Below are 15,474 nucleotides of genomic sequence, written 5' to 3' on the forward strand. Positions count from 1 at the left end.
ATTGCCTCTAAATAACATCTATCAGTCTTCACTAAAGGAGTTCCCAAGTCTAAGTTACAGAATCATGTAAGCAAGCTGGGCATGTTTGTTGTCTATGCTCAACTTGAACAAGAGTATCAAACTCTACTATGAGACAGTGAATATACATTCAAGGGCATTGATGTGCATGATGAGGCTTTTAGTAAATAACAAAATGGATGCCTCGCATCATATCGAGAAATGGAACATTGCGAGGCTGAAGAAAAGCTTGCTCGCAAGAGCGATAATCAAATATGGAAAAGATGCCCTTCAAATTGAGCCTTGGAAGACTAGAATGACCTCACTTCACGAGGCCATACTAATCCGACCTCGCGAGCCAAGACCTATATCGTGAGGTTGAACTGATTTTACTTTGTAATTAGCAAGAAAACTGATTTTGCTTTGCAAAGCTATACTAATTCCACCTCATGAGACTGAACTGTTTTTGCCTCGCAAGGCCATGCCAATCCGGCCTCATGAGGCACCCAAAACCAAGTCAGAAGTGTGGTAAGTTACTCCAAAGGCTGTGGAGATGGATGTATTGGAGATCTTCTTACATAGTGGTTGAGTATGACCTATCGTTGCACTTGGGTCCCTCTCAACTGCAAGCATTGGCCCAAAAAATTGATGGGTTCATGAGGTTGAAGACATTGGTTCAAGTAGTTCTCAAGAGGGGAGAAAGTTCAGTGATTTGTCTCCACATAATGATAAAAGAGTTATGTTTCTTCCCCTAGGACAATTCTGATGATATTTCATAGTCTTCTTCCAGTAAATGGAGTTCTGAGGGGAAGGTCCAAGTCTTGATGCAACCTTTAGAAAGAACAAGGCACCCAATGGAAGCCCTGCTAAGGAGGCCAGTTTTATTGGCAACCAAAGCTTGCATCAAGAAATTCCTTTCCAAATTCAAGAAGCCTGGTTTGTGGGAAATCATTTTGTAGTACATAAATTTTGGAATCCTATCATCCAATCCACTCCCCATATAGGTTGGAGGCATGGATGATGACGATGATGATCATTCAATCTACTGGCAGAAGGAAACCCAACAAGGCCTGGAATCCTATCATCCTCCACTTCACACAAACATCTCATCCTTGGCATTAACATCATCATCCTCAATGATTGTGCAATTGGCACTGTAGTCTTCAGAAATGAGAAACTTGAAGAACCCAAAACAGGTTGAATAAAAGGGATGCTAGAGTATTCTGATAAATCCCGCTGATGTTCTGTCACCGGTCCTCCTGAAATGGATGAGAGGTAGAAGACAAGAGAAGAGAGAGAGAGAGAGAGAGAGAGAGAGAGAAATCTCAATAATTCATTCACTGCCCTTCATGTATTCGTTCATTGGCCTATGAGCATTTTCAGTCTATGATTACTTTTCAATACATGGGCGTCGGGTGTAAACGAATGTAATGGGTGGTGCCACCCGCGTGATTCGTGTGGTGTTCTGGACTGACGCATGGGCCTGTTGGGCCTGACTTGCTCTGCTTGGGTTTTCTCCACTAGGCCTAACATTCCCATCTCCTTCGAGAATGACCTTGTCCTCAAGGTTGAGGGTGGGAAACTGCTTTTGAAGTTGGTTATAATCCTCCCATGTGGCATCCTCTTGAGGCAAGCCACACCATATAACTAGAGCCTTCTTAAGGACCTTACTGCCCTTGCGAACCCAACGCAAATCTTTGATCACCAGTGGCTCGAACACCACTTCCCCTGCCTCTGTGAATTGTGGAAGGGTGGGGCTGATAACATCGGTGGAAGCCAAGCATAGCTTCAGAAGACTGACATGGAAGACGGGGTGCAGCTGGCACTCGGTAGGCAAGTGGAGACGATAGGCCACAAGCCCAATTCGCTCTGCCACATGAAATGGACCGAAGTATCTGGGAGATAGTGTATGGGATGCCCTCTTCACCAGAGAGGCCTGTCACGGTTGGAGCCGTAGGTAAACCCAGTCCCCAACTAAGAACTCTAATTCCCGATGCTTCTTATCATATGCTAATTTTATTCGTTGCTGGGCTTGTTGTAAGTGGAATTTGAGGAGCTTGAGTGTACTGTCTCTCGCCTGTAATTGTGTCTCCACCTCGGCTACCGGCGAAGTGCCCGGCTCATACGGCAGAATGGAAGGAGGTTCGTAACCGTACAACACCTTAAAGGGAGTCGTTCCAACCGAAACCTGGAACGTAGTATTATACCAATATTCAGCCCAGGGCAGCCACTGGGCCCACTGTTTGGGCCTATCACCCACAAAACATCTCAGGTATGTCTCCAAGCAACGGTTGACGACTTTGGACTGCCTGTCCATCTGAGGATGGTAGCTGGTAGAATGCAACATCTGGACCCCTTGAGTGGTGAAGTATGCCTTCCAGAAAGCACTCATGAAGAGGGGATCCCGATCTGTTAAAATGGACTGTGGTGTCCTGTGGAGTTTGGCTACTGTTAGACAGTTTTGTATGCCCTTAGCTTCAATCAGAATGATGTGCTTTATGAGTTTATTGTAAATGAATAAAGATACATATTTGATTCATGTTCCCTTGGTATGTTTCTGTGTAATGCCCTTAAACTGGACACTTAATGAGACTCGTGTTAGTTTAGAATGTTCACAGCCAGTGGGTCGGTCTGGGGAGACCTATCCTGACAAGGCTGACACTGTGGTGCCACCAAGTCGGTTGGGGTGGCCTGTCTCAGCTGCCAGGGTGAGACCCTAGGCACATACAGTGTAGGATTAATTGAATCTTTGAACTGGACCAGATTTCCAGTATTGCCCTGGACCTTGGAGATTGATGGGCAAAACTGGAAAGTTACACCCGACCCCTAGACTCGATTATGATACTACACTAGGTGTCGGATTGGGTTGTCTTTGATGTGCCAATCAGTGAGATCCTTAGCGGGGGTCAAAACCTGGGTATGTTGGGACAGTCCGAGAATTCATCTGAGTGGGTGATCATAGTGACAGGATCAGCCCCTTTGTCGGACAAAGGTAATGATCGGGGATGCACTCTCACTGATGGAAACCAAGACTGCCGGCAGCCGATTTCAACCGTTGAGATTTGTTTTGCAAAATATATTTTATATAAGATATAAAAGTATATATGTATGGTTTCTAAATTGTTTGCAAGAAGGTTTTAATTCCCGGGATCCATATAAGTGGAGAGTGCAACACTGTTCCTTGCAGCCGAGGGAGAGGTCCTCTCTTGTCGGGCAGTGTATGATCATTATGGGCTGAGAGGTTAAGTGTAAGACCATTGAGGATAACACCTGATGGGCTAATCTTGCATCTGCCCACAGTCCCTGGGTGTTACAAGGTGGCTTGGCCCAGGGACCACTTAGTGTAACTGTTGGGCCCATAGAGCTCATTTGATGGGTTTCAGGGGGTACACTGTCTTCAGCAGTGCATTCGGCTAGGCCTTGTAACAAAGGCTGGGCTGAACCCATGTGGCTGATGTGTAGATCAATGCTTAGGTCCCACGCCATACAAGGAAGCCCAACTGGGCAGCAATTTGGAAGGTTTTTTGAGTACATAACCTTAATGGGCCTTAAGCCCATTTCGAATTGGGCTGATTTGATCAGTCATTTAAAGGGGGCACATTCTGAAGTGGGTCAGCTAAAAGGATTGGGCTTAGACCCTATCCACTCAGAGAGTCCAAGATCTAAATAAGATTTAGATCTGGAAACCTCCTAATTAGATTAGGAGACAGCTGATCTGATTTGCAGATAAGATAAGGATTATCCCTTATCACTAAGGGACTTCTAACCCAAATATGATTTGGATTAGCAACTCCTAATCTGATTAGGAGCTGATCCCTTTGAGATTATAAAAGGGGAAGGGGGCGGCAGCCTTTTAGATTATCAACAGCATTCTTCTCTTAAAGAAAGAGAGATTGAGAGATTTCCTGCATACTGCGAATTCTCTCCTGCCGCCACCTTCCTGCCATTGCCATTCCTTCAGTTCGATCTCCAGTTCTTGGGAGCAATCAAGATTGGATCTTGATTTCAATCTTTTGTGAAAAGATTGGTTGGAGCTGTACTCAAGTCGTCCAGTTGATCCTTACGAAGGATCAAGTTCTTTTGAAGAACGTTGCTGATTCTGCTCCACCCTGCACTGCGCCATCTTTAGTGGGAGCAGATTTTGGATCCTTCCTTGGGCGTGAACACCTCCATTGGGAGATAGTATTTCTCCGTATCAGGTATAATCCTCTCCCACTCCTTTTGGTTCAGATCTGGTTCAGTTTATGGTTCAAGATTGATCCTTGAAAATATGATTTTCTAAATGGGGAATACGATTCCCAGTTGAAGGGAGAGATAAAATTTTTGAAATTCGCCCCTTATTCCGCAATCTTTGGGCGTCCATAGGATGGATCTCTCATCCCTTCAGCTGCCTCCCGGATGTAAGCCTGGGCCACTGTGGTTGCTGAGTAAGGTCGGGAGAGGCTTATAAAGTGAGCATATTTACTTAGTCAGTCCACCACCACCAGCACCACTCATTTCCCATGGGACATGGGTAACCCAGCTATAAAGTCCATAGTGACTTCTTCCCACACCCTCTCCGGAATGGGTAGAGGTTGCAGAAACCCAGCTGGAGTCTGTGTGCTATATTTCTGCTGCTGGCAGATAGTACATCGGGCTACAAACTCTTTCACCATCCATTTCATACCTTTCCAGTAATAATGGGCTGCCAGGCGTTTATAGGTGCGGAAAGCTCCAGAGTGTCCCCCTTGGGCCGAGTTATGGAAGAGTCGAAGCAGCTCTTGATGATATTTGGATTCTCCCGATACCAACACATGACCCTTGTAGAAGAGAATCCTGTTCTGGACTGTGTATCTTGGGGCCTGTGCAGAATCCTCAAAGATCTGGGCCCGAATTTGGGTTAAATGGGGATCATCCTGGGCTTCCTGCTTCAATTGGGTAGACAGTGGATAATTCAGCCGTGACAAGCCCATCGAGTGAAAGTCACCAGCTCTGGAGAGTGCATCTGCCACAGCATTAGAGGCCACAGACTTGTATTCAATAGCAAAATCGAACCCCATTAACTTGTAGGCCCACTTATGCTGATCCGGGTCCAAAACTTGCTGCTCCAACAGGTGCTTAATGCTGCGGTGGTCCATCCTGACAGTAAACCTTCGGCCCAGAAGATATGCTCTCCATCTTTGAACTACCAAAGCAATGGCCATGAGCTCCTTCTCATAGGTGGACTTAGCTTGAGCCTGTGGAGAAAGAGCCTTGCTGTAATAGGCCAAGGGCCGGCCTTGCTGCATCAGAACTGCACCGATTCCTTTACCTGAGGCGTCAGCCTCCACTATGAACTCCAAATCAAAATTTGGGAGGGCCAGTGTAGGTGGAGTTGTTACAGCTTCCCTGAGTGCCTGAAAGGCTTCTTCAGCTTGTTGGTCCCACACAAATGAGTGTTTCTTCAACAGTCGTGTGAGGGGAGCGGCAAGAACCCCATATCCTTTAATGAACCGGCGGTAGTAACCTGTTAACCCAAGGAACCCCTTGAGAGCCTGTGGAGAGCTGGGTCGGGCCCATGAAACCATGCAATTAATCTTCTCTGGGTCTGTGTAAACCTGTCCAGAAATGATATGCCCCAAGTAGCTGATCTGGGTCTGTCCAAACAAGCACTTTGAGGGTTTGGAAAACAATTGGTGTTGTAGTAGGTTTAACACACACTGCAAGTGTTCCAAATGGGAGGCCCAACTTGAACTTTAGACAAGTATGTCATCGAAGAACAGTAGGACAAATAGGCACAGATAAGGCTTGAAAATCCCATTCATGAGCCTCTGGAATGAAGAGGGGGCATTGGTCAGCCCAAAGGGCATCGCTAGGAATTCAAAATGCCCGTCTGAGGTCCTGAACATAGTTCTGTGAACGTCCTCGGGGTGGACCCGGATCTGATGGTATGGGGTACCTGTCCTTGGCCGTGATGCGGTTCAAGGCTCTATAGTCCACACAGAATCTCCAACTTCCATCCTTCTTTCTTACCAAAATTACTGGGGAGGAAAAGGGGCTTCTGTTGGGCTGGATAAAACCTTTGTCTAACAGCTCTGTCACCATACGCTCTACCTCTACTCTTTGGTAATGAGGGTAGCAGTAGGGTCTGATGTTGGTGAGTGGGTCTCCGGGTTGGATAGGAATCCAGTGGTCATGGGCTCGAGTGGGTGGTAATGAAGTGGGTTCTTGGAAAATGTCGGAGTAGGACTGAAGCAAAAGTTGGAGCTGTTGGGCTTGGCTTGGGGATGGGCTAGTGTTTCCTGTGAGTGGAGTGGGCCCAGTGGGCATGGAACCCATGCTCATCAGTAATGGGATAGAGTCTTGTTGACAGGTCTTAAGAACCACCTCCGAACTGTCAGTGGTTATGGGTTGGGCCTTAATCCCTTTTAACGTGTAGGAATTCCCCTCGTAATTAAACTGCATGGTCAAGTCAGCCCAGTTACACACTACAGGGCCCAACAACTGTAGCCATTGTATGCCCAAGACAACATCTGCCCCGGTGAATTCTAACGGATGTAGATCCACCTTAAATTAGTACCCCTGAATCTTCAATTCTACTGACTTGCACCTACCATCACAAGAGATTTGGTGGCCATTAGCTACATTAACTGAGTAGATGTTCAAGACTGCTATCAGCCTTGAACTCTAATAGATTTCAGGTTCGAAAAAGGAGAAAAAGGTATAGAGGAGAGAGGAGAAAGAGTAGAGAGAGAGCAGTAGAACACAAGAATTGAAAGGAATGACAGAATCTAAATATTCTGCCCCACCACTTCTATTTAGTATTTATAGGTTATGCTAGTTACATGAAAGGACAAATCTGCCCTTGGTATTTACATAACACATAAAACAATATAAAACTGAAATATAAATAACAACTGGAATAACAGATTGACCATCAGCTAACCCTAGGATGACTAGGGCACATTCTACCCTACGGACAGAGTGGGACCACAGCTGTGGGACCCACATCAGTGTTCTCTACAAAAACGCAAATGGAGAGACGGGTTCTATCATTAACCCAAGTTGTTTGACTAGATGAGGAGTAATAAAATTCAGAGAGCTTCCACTGTCAATCAAGACAGCCACTCTCTTCCCTGAGATCAGCCCTTGTACTCGCATGGTCCTTGGGGCCTGGTAACCAGCTAGGGCCTGAAGGGATATAACACAGTATTCTATCTCTGGTATCACCTCCATCTGCTGAACCCTCGGATCACCGGTTTGGGTTTCATAATCATCTTGTCCTTACCTGCTGGGCCTTGCATTTGTGGCCTGGGACGAATTTTTCGTCGCAATTATAGCAGAGGCCTTTCTCCCTACGGGCCTGCATTTCCATCCATGATAGTTTCCGGTAAGGGAGGGTGATAGCTCCAGTCTTTCTGTTCGGTGAAGCTGGTAAGGGTACCAGCTTGGGAGTAATAGGGGTTGGAAGTAGAGGCCCAGGTTTCGAATCCGCCTTGGGATAGGGTCCTTTCTGAGTCAAGCCCGCCTGAGGCCCATTAGGCCTCCCCAATTTCTTAAGCTGGTCCAGTCTCTCCTCTTGAAGTTTGGCCAATCCCACTGCTGCCATCAGGGTGGTCGGCTGCATGGCATTCACCCCTATGCGGATGTATTCCCGTAAGCCCCCTATAAAGCATCCCACCAGTGCGGCCTCCGGCCAACTGTGAACCCGGGTGGCCAACCGTTCGAATTCATTCTGATACTCCTTCACTGTCCCCGTCTGCCTCACCTGGGAGAGACTCGTTGAAATTTTCATAAGCAAAAGGACCGAACCTCACACGTAAGGCTTCGGTAAGGTCTAACCAGGTGGTTTGAGGGTGGGTTTTACGGTACCATTGGTACCACATGATAGCTTCACCATCCATGTGTATGGCGGCAATGGAGACCCTCTGATCTGCCGGGGTCTCATGGAATTCAAAGTAGCGTTCAGCCCGATAAATCCAAGGAATGGGATCATCACCTGAGTACAGAGGAAAATCGATCTTGGCAGTCTTGATCCTCGCTTAACGCCACTGCTGCTAGACCCTTCAACCTCCGTGGATCTGGGAGCTGGTGACATTCGTTTGAACTGGCCTACCAGTGCTGAGAGGGTCTCCTTGATTTCTCTCAGTTCATTGGTGGTCTGTCGAACTTCTCCTTCTATGCGGTCAATCCTCTCTTCTGCAGACGAGGCCCTGGTGGTTGGCATCATAGCAAGGCTCTGATACCAATTGATAAATCCCGCTGCTGTTCTGTCACCGGTGAGCTGATTCAAGGGAGCTCGCCCTCCTGAAATGGACGAGAGGTAGAAGACGAGAGAGAGAGAGAGAGAGAGAGAGAGAGAGAGAGAGAGAGAGAGAGAGAGATCTCAATGATTCATTCACTGCCCTTCATGCATTCGTTCATTGGACATCGGGTGTAAACGAATGTAATGGGTGGTGCCACCCGCGTGATTTGTGTGGTGTTCTGGACTGACACATGGGCCTGTTGTGCCTGACTTGCTCTGCCTGGGTCTTCTCCTCCACTGGGCCTAACATATTCCCACCTCCATGGCTACTTCCATACTTTCCTCATTCAGTTCTGCAACAAAGGGCCTCTCTGAAGTGGTTTCAAAATCATCCTCACCACTCATGAAGCCCCCTTTGGATTTATAACTATTGTCACTACTGTGACTGCTAAAGCTACTTCTATTGCTTTGCTTATCACCAATGTTTTTCTGTAGCTGTTTTGATATCAACATTAGAAGACAGAGCTCAGATACCTGGTGAGCTGGATAGGGAGACCTTAAGCTGCAGTGGTTGTTGCAGTTGGGACACTTCCACTAGGTAATGGGGCTGCCTGTGTTGTACAACACAATCTCATCAAATGGGCAATTTAGTAATTTTATTTTTATTGTTAACCTCAATGGTGATGAAGTCATTCAGAGGGAACCTAGAAGTAGCTCAATAAGTGATAGAATGAGAGAAAGTAGACTAAGATGGGCTGGTTATTTGCATAGAAGACCATCAACAGCACCCATAAGAAGTAATTTGTTGCAAGTTGAAGGGGCGAAGGGCAAGGGGTAGACCAAAAAGGACATGGGTAGAAGTGGTAAGAAATAATTTAAGCACCAATAGTTTAGCAATGAACATGGGTTTAAACAGAAGATTGGCAAAACAGGATTCATGTAGGTGAACCAATATGGTTAGGATAATGCTTGGATGATGATGATGATGATGATGATGACCTTCATTGTTAACCCCATTAACTGTCGGGTAAAGTGATGGAATCCAAAAGTTCAGAAGGGTGGGGGACACCAAGTGTCATGAACCCTAAATACAGGGTGGGTGTCTGTAATTTAGCTTAAAGAATACTCATCCTGAGTGAAGTTTGAATATGCATTCCAACATATTTATCTTTGTTGGCATGGAATTTTTCATCTTATTATCTGGACGACTCTGGTAATTAGGTGAATTGTGGAGTGAGGGGTAGTCTTGAACCTCCCTGCAATGCGGTTGGCATGGTTGATCGAATTTTACTTGGTGAAAAGCATCTCTATCAGCATCCTGTATACAGAAGAACAAAGGTAATTCCCTCCTATTGGTGTATTTTCTTGATAAGCACTGTTGTTTGCATTCATCAACATCTATACAATAGCCTCCTATTGAAGAATATGTTTTCTCTGAACCTTGATCCACTTTTTTTCTTACTTCAGGAATGCAGTGTTAATTCTCCTGACTATGGACCCCTTCCATCAAATTCACCTGTGTGGTGTCTTGCTCCATTTGATCCAGAAGGCATCTTAAGGTCAGTTAACTTCAAAATGCATTCCTTTGCATGATACCCCTATCTTATGTGAATGTATGTAAACTTAATTATTTATATATGTATATGTATTAAATAAATATACATTTTTGTACACCTATATAACATATATATCTCTGCTCACCTTATGTGTAAAAACAGCAAGAAGCAAATTAATTGCATCCTGATGTTTCAAAGACAAATTTTCTTGTCAAAATTAATATTATAATTATTTATTCTCCTAAATATTTTTTTCCCTTTAGGAGAATGATACTTTAGATATCATATTATTTATTAGTATATTAACAGAATCTTGTGTCACAATTTCGCCCGCAAAATAAATATCGTTGAATTTTATTATTTATAACATTCTTTCATCTTTCTTCTCTTCAAATTCTGCACACCCTTTTTCTACACCTTTCATATTGGATAATTAATTTTAGTGTATAATTTTTCAAAAAAGAAAAAGATCATGAGGTCCTCTAAATGGCACATGGAAGGCTTAAATAGTGTATACCAATGTTTTAAAATGTCAAGGTGTGACATGAGGTGTAAACCAGAATGCAAGAGGCATAAGCCTTCTGAGCATAAATTTTTAATTAATAAATAATTAAAATAATAGCAAATAAATAGAAAAAGGAAATCCCCCCAAATAAAAGAAAATTGGGAACAAACTAAAAAAATTGTGGTTGTAATTTCAAATAAAAAAACTGATATTTAAGCATGTCAGTAGCCAGAATGCTTAAATGTCAAATTATCAAATTCAATTAGGCAAATGATTGATGGTAATTGTTAGAGAATAAAACCTATTCAAGGACCTCACTTAACAGCTTAAGATTTTAGGTTGAATGGTTCTTTGAGATGGTATCAGAGCCACTTTGAGCAAGTGGTCCAGTGTTCGATTCTCATCACCCCCATTATAGTAAATTAAGTTTCAGCACGAGGTAAGGGTGCGCCTGTGCTGTCCACGCTTCAAGCCCAATGGGCTTTCGTGTGAGGGGGCATGTTAGAGAATAAAACCTATTCAAGGACCTCGCTTAACAGCTTAAGCTTTTAGGTTGAATGGTTCTTTGAGAGTAATATTATCATATAATGATGTCCAAATGTGTCAATTTAACAAATAAGTAGGTTTTTTGTCAAATTACAGATTAAAATACAACTATCAGTTATGATTGGATCTTATTGGGTCAGACCCAATGGTTTTTCATGTTTACTTATCACATTGGGTCCTGATCTACCCTCACCAGTGCCAGACCTCACTGATTGACGGCACTATTCCCATGTCTAGGTGATATATCGGAAAAAGCATAGGTGTAGGCCAGAAACATGTGGAAATAGGAAGAAAAGGAAAATAATTATTTGTCATCTAGATTTGGAGGCAATGCTAGAAAAATGTTGTGTTGCATTTCTGGGGAACAAGCTGGTGATCACCGTTTAAATGCTTTCTTTGGATAGGTACTGTTTTAATAGGAACTAATTTTAATTTCTGTTGTTCAAGTCTCTTTTTCCAGTATTTAGCCATGCTTTCTTGTTCAATGGTTTCATTTGGCTACTAATTTGTCTATTCTGAATTTTTAGTTCACTGATGGCTTCTGTCACATGTTTTGTTGGATTGCATTATGCACACATTGTTGTGCATTGCAAGGTATGATATTCTTTGTGTTTGATTATGTTTTTTAAGCTATAACATTATTTTGTAGTGTCTTAAATATAGTTTATTAGATTCTTATGTTTTAACTTGATTTAGTATTTTCATTATTTGGTTTATGTATTATTGTTTCCATTTTTAATTGTTTTTAGCTCATCTTATGTTTCTTTGCTATAGAGCCACAAGCGAAGGATCTTTTTGTGGTCCATGTTTTCTTTGCCGTTATTAGTCTCAGGATTTGTCATGAAGGAATTAGGTATACTATCTAACCTAAGGACATAGTTGCATAATTTATTTTTAAAGGAGCTCTATATCCAGTTCCCTCTCTAATTACTGTAGGTCTTTATTTATTTCAGGTATTCCTTTTAGCAAACAGTTATACACATTAAGCTATATGTGCATAACAAGCGGAGCATCAGGCATACTCTTAAGTGTGATTTATTACATAGTGAGTTTGAAATCCTTATCTTCTGTAAAATAATTAGCAAGCTTATGTTCTTTCATTTCTTTTTCTATTTTTCTTTTTCTGGAGGGGGTTATTTTTGTAAAAAGATCATCCAATTAATCCTTTTATTCATGACAGAATTTTCCCAGGCATGCCACTAACTTTATTGTTTTGTTCAGTTTTGGTTCTCTAACAGTAGAAAAAGATATTGATGGAATTATTTTCCTCTGAAAGTAAAAAATATATTGATTCTTTATAAATTAAGTAATAGATTACAGATATCATCTGCCACTGTTTCTATTGGTAATGCTGCTTTATAGGGCTTGCATCAGTTAAAGATGTATTTATATTTATTGTCAATTTAAATTAGGTGTTTGACATGAGAAAAGTTTGTCCTGTGAAGGTTGATGTCAATCATTTTAGAAAGCCAACTATCTTACTGCAGTGGATGGGAATGAATGCTCTCATTGTTTATGTTCTGGCTGCTTGTGAGCTTTTTCCAGCAGCCATACAAGGTTTCTATTGGCGTTCTCCTGAAAAAAACCTGGTAACCTCTTTCTTCTTTTGTCCTGAACTGTTACCACAAAAATAATTTTGAATTGTAATGAATTACTAAGTTTTATATATCATACAGTATTATTTTTCTCTTCCAATTGTAATGAAGCTGGTGAAAACAAAAGCTGAAAACCCTTAGATAACATCAATGAACTTGAAACACCACCACAAACTACTACAGTTTCATTTTATGGTTATTAATTACTTGCATAGAGGAAGAAATTGGATAAATTGTGTAGCAAGATTAATATGACCCATTTGTTTTTGTCTTCAATGGTTCATGAATGTTATTGAAGTTGATATTTAAAATGAACTTATACAAACTCGAATGAAACTTTTGATATAAAAGCATCATGTATGTTAACATGTTTTTGAAACAAATATGAAAATCTATTTATGTATCATATCTTGTTAGTTACCATTATTTGGTATTACTTGGAAAAAATTAGTGGGAACTCGGGTGGGGACTGAACAGGGTCCATGTGAAGAAGTGTTATCAATGCTGTGAAGCGATGACTAGTCATTTTGTCCTCTCTAGTTGATGCAATAACTGATCAGTGCCTAGGCACTAACTAGTCAATAAAAAAAGTTGTTCTAAGTTTAATATATTAATGCAATCTCATAAATAAGTTAATATAGACTACAATTATGCAAGAAAAGAATGAAGTTGAACATTTAGTTTATAGTCCTTTTTTTCTGCAAACAAAGAAAAAGTTAGGCTGGATAAGGAATCAAAGCCTTTGTTTTTTTTTTTTTTTGACAAGTAAACAAAAGCCTTTGTTTTTGAAATAACAAATGCAACCTTTCTATTTGATGCACCCTTTGTTTGTGTTAACACTATTAACAACACATCACTAATTGGAAGGAAAATAAATTCCTATGCTGCCTTCTTTTATTTTTTTTATTTTCTATATTATACCATCATCCAATCATGTTCCATCACAAATGTATAAAGCAACAGCATGAATATAACAAAATGTAAACATATTATATATTATTTCAAATAATCAAAGATACAAACAAACAAATAAAACTTTAAAATGGATTTGTGATGGACTAATTGTTAATTGACTGGTGATGAGTTGGTCTGGTCCTCAAGTGACTGGTCAGTCATCAGTCAACTAATCAATGCTTTGATAACACTGATATGAGGCCAATTGGCCATACCATAAAGGACCTGAAGCTCTGTAGGTTTGACCTTATGCCTCCTTTTTTTGGAGTGATGCTGAAAACACTTAAAATCATCCCATGAAAGTAAGGGATCAGTTTGTTTTAGTTAGTTACATGGATGCTTTATTTATTAAAAGGGGACACTATCAATGCTTTCAAATAGAATTGGTGCTGTGTCTGCAACTTGGAGTTTCCTCTTAAGACATTTAATATTATGAGTTTTCTAAGATGCTGTCTTTTTGCCATTATAATTAATATGAAAATATTTATTTACCACTGGAACAGAAAAAATAAGAACCAGTTAAATTCTATATACAAAGATTTCCAGTACAAGCCCCCTTTGGTCAATCAATTGGCATCTTTTTTGACGTTATTATGAGAACCTACACAAAAATCTCACACAGATCTTATTAAGGTATTATCATGAAAAAGGAATTCAACAAGGTCCTTGGAGCACTGAACACATTTTCATGTTAACATTATAAATGTCTTATTTTCACAAGATATAACAGTTAGGATTGAACAAATGTGCATTCTAGCAATGCCTCTGGTGTGTGTTATGTAGCAAGGACTAATTAGTAGTAAAACCAAGAAATTTTTACTCACTTCAAAATGCAAAATTAATAGTAGATGAAGGAAATATTTATGCAAAAATTGCAATTGCTTACCTATCATTACTCCCTTGTATTTATTTGTAAAGTATAAAATGGAATTATAGTTATTGATCAGACTTGGTATATCCTTCAATTTATACTTGACCTCAAGCAGAAGCTGATTTGTAGGTAAATGGTACAGAAGCTTTAATGCAAACCATATTTCGATCTAAGAAGTGGGGTACCCTGGCGTTTGTATTGTTGGAGATCCTATTTTGGTGTCTCGTTGCAGGCTACCTTCGCATGAAAGGCATCTATGTGAAGCTATAACAGCTAGGGGAGTACGTAGTATTTTGTAATGTACATCAAACCTGTATTCTCATCTTTTTGTGTTTGTATAGTGTCATCGTCAGGATCCATGTTCATTCTTGTATCTACTGTGCTGTATAATTCTATCCACTTGTCATTTCTCCCCTTCATGCCTTGCTCATAGAATTTGTACCATAAAAACTGTTAGGTTTCAAGTAAAGCACCAAGTCACCACAGAGGCATTTGTATGTTTGACATGTGCCTTTTTTTTTTGGTCTCATGTAACAGAGATGTATGATGTTTCCACCTACTCTCTTAAATAAACTCTTGTTTTAAGATTTTCCTGAGATAAATTTAAAATTCTCTTGTTCTCGCACTTGGAGTATGGACAACCAAACGTAGCCTTTAGAGAAGATTTCTCATCAATTCGGGTTTTTGCAAGAGATGAGGACTGAATATACGAACTATGAAACCAAGCATTCATGGATCCATACGCATCGCTAATATGATTTCAATAGATCCTCCCCCATGTAATAGAAGACTATGTCCTCCCCCATTATATAACAGCCACACCTTCCAAAAAATAGAAATAGAGAAGGGAGTGCTTTAAGGAATACTTAGGTGGTGTTTGGCATTGATGTCGTTTTCTGAGAAAACGGTGCCATGTAGGTGCCATGTCAGAAAAAGCAGTGCTTCAGAAAACGATCTCTTATTTGGTACTGTTTTTCCATATAAAGAAAACGTTGCTTCAGACTACACCTCGGAAATCGGGAAAGTGTGGTCTGAAGCAACACCAAATTTGATGTTTTCTCAAAAAACAGCTCATTGGTGCTAGCGGTGCAATGTTGTGCATCATTTTGGGTGTTTGATAATATGACTAATGCTGAAAACGGTTCTACAGCACTGATACTAAACCAAACTAGTGTTGTTTTCCCAAAAAACAGCCTATGTGACAACACTTCTTCCAAACAAAAAATAAGCACAGTGCTTACAATCCA

The 15,474-nt window shown here is 41.2% G+C and overlaps 1 protein-coding gene across 4 annotated transcripts in view; it reads left to right on the forward strand.

Annotated features, from left to right (window-relative positions):
- The window catches only part of LOC104598844 (uncharacterized), a 63,100-nt gene extending 48,271 nt beyond the window's left edge, over positions 1-14,829 (forward strand). For 2 of the 4 annotated variants that reach the window (XM_010261087.3, XM_010261086.3), the window contains 7 exons: positions 9,422-9,538; positions 9,668-9,759; positions 11,335-11,401; positions 11,582-11,660; positions 11,761-11,852; positions 12,253-12,396; positions 14,357-14,829. In XM_010261087.3, coding sequence (XP_010259389.1) covers positions 9,422-9,538; positions 9,668-9,759; positions 11,335-11,401; positions 11,582-11,660; positions 11,761-11,852; positions 12,253-12,396; positions 14,357-14,497 — 732 coding nt within the window. In that variant the 3' untranslated portion in view covers positions 14,498-14,829. The remainder of the gene's footprint in view (positions 1-9,421; positions 9,539-9,667; positions 9,760-11,334; positions 11,402-11,581; positions 11,661-11,760; positions 11,853-12,252; positions 12,397-14,356) is intronic. The other 2 variants (XM_088900095.1, XM_010261088.3) reach the window with 1 other exon arrangement.
- The last annotated feature ends 645 nt before the right edge of the window (positions 14,830-15,474 follow it).

This window comes from Nelumbo nucifera, chromosome 3 (genome assembly GCF_055504915.1).
Source record: "Nelumbo nucifera cultivar China Antique chromosome 3, China Antique-T2T, whole genome shotgun sequence".
NCBI lineage: Eukaryota > Viridiplantae > Streptophyta > Magnoliopsida > Proteales > Nelumbonaceae > Nelumbo > Nelumbo nucifera.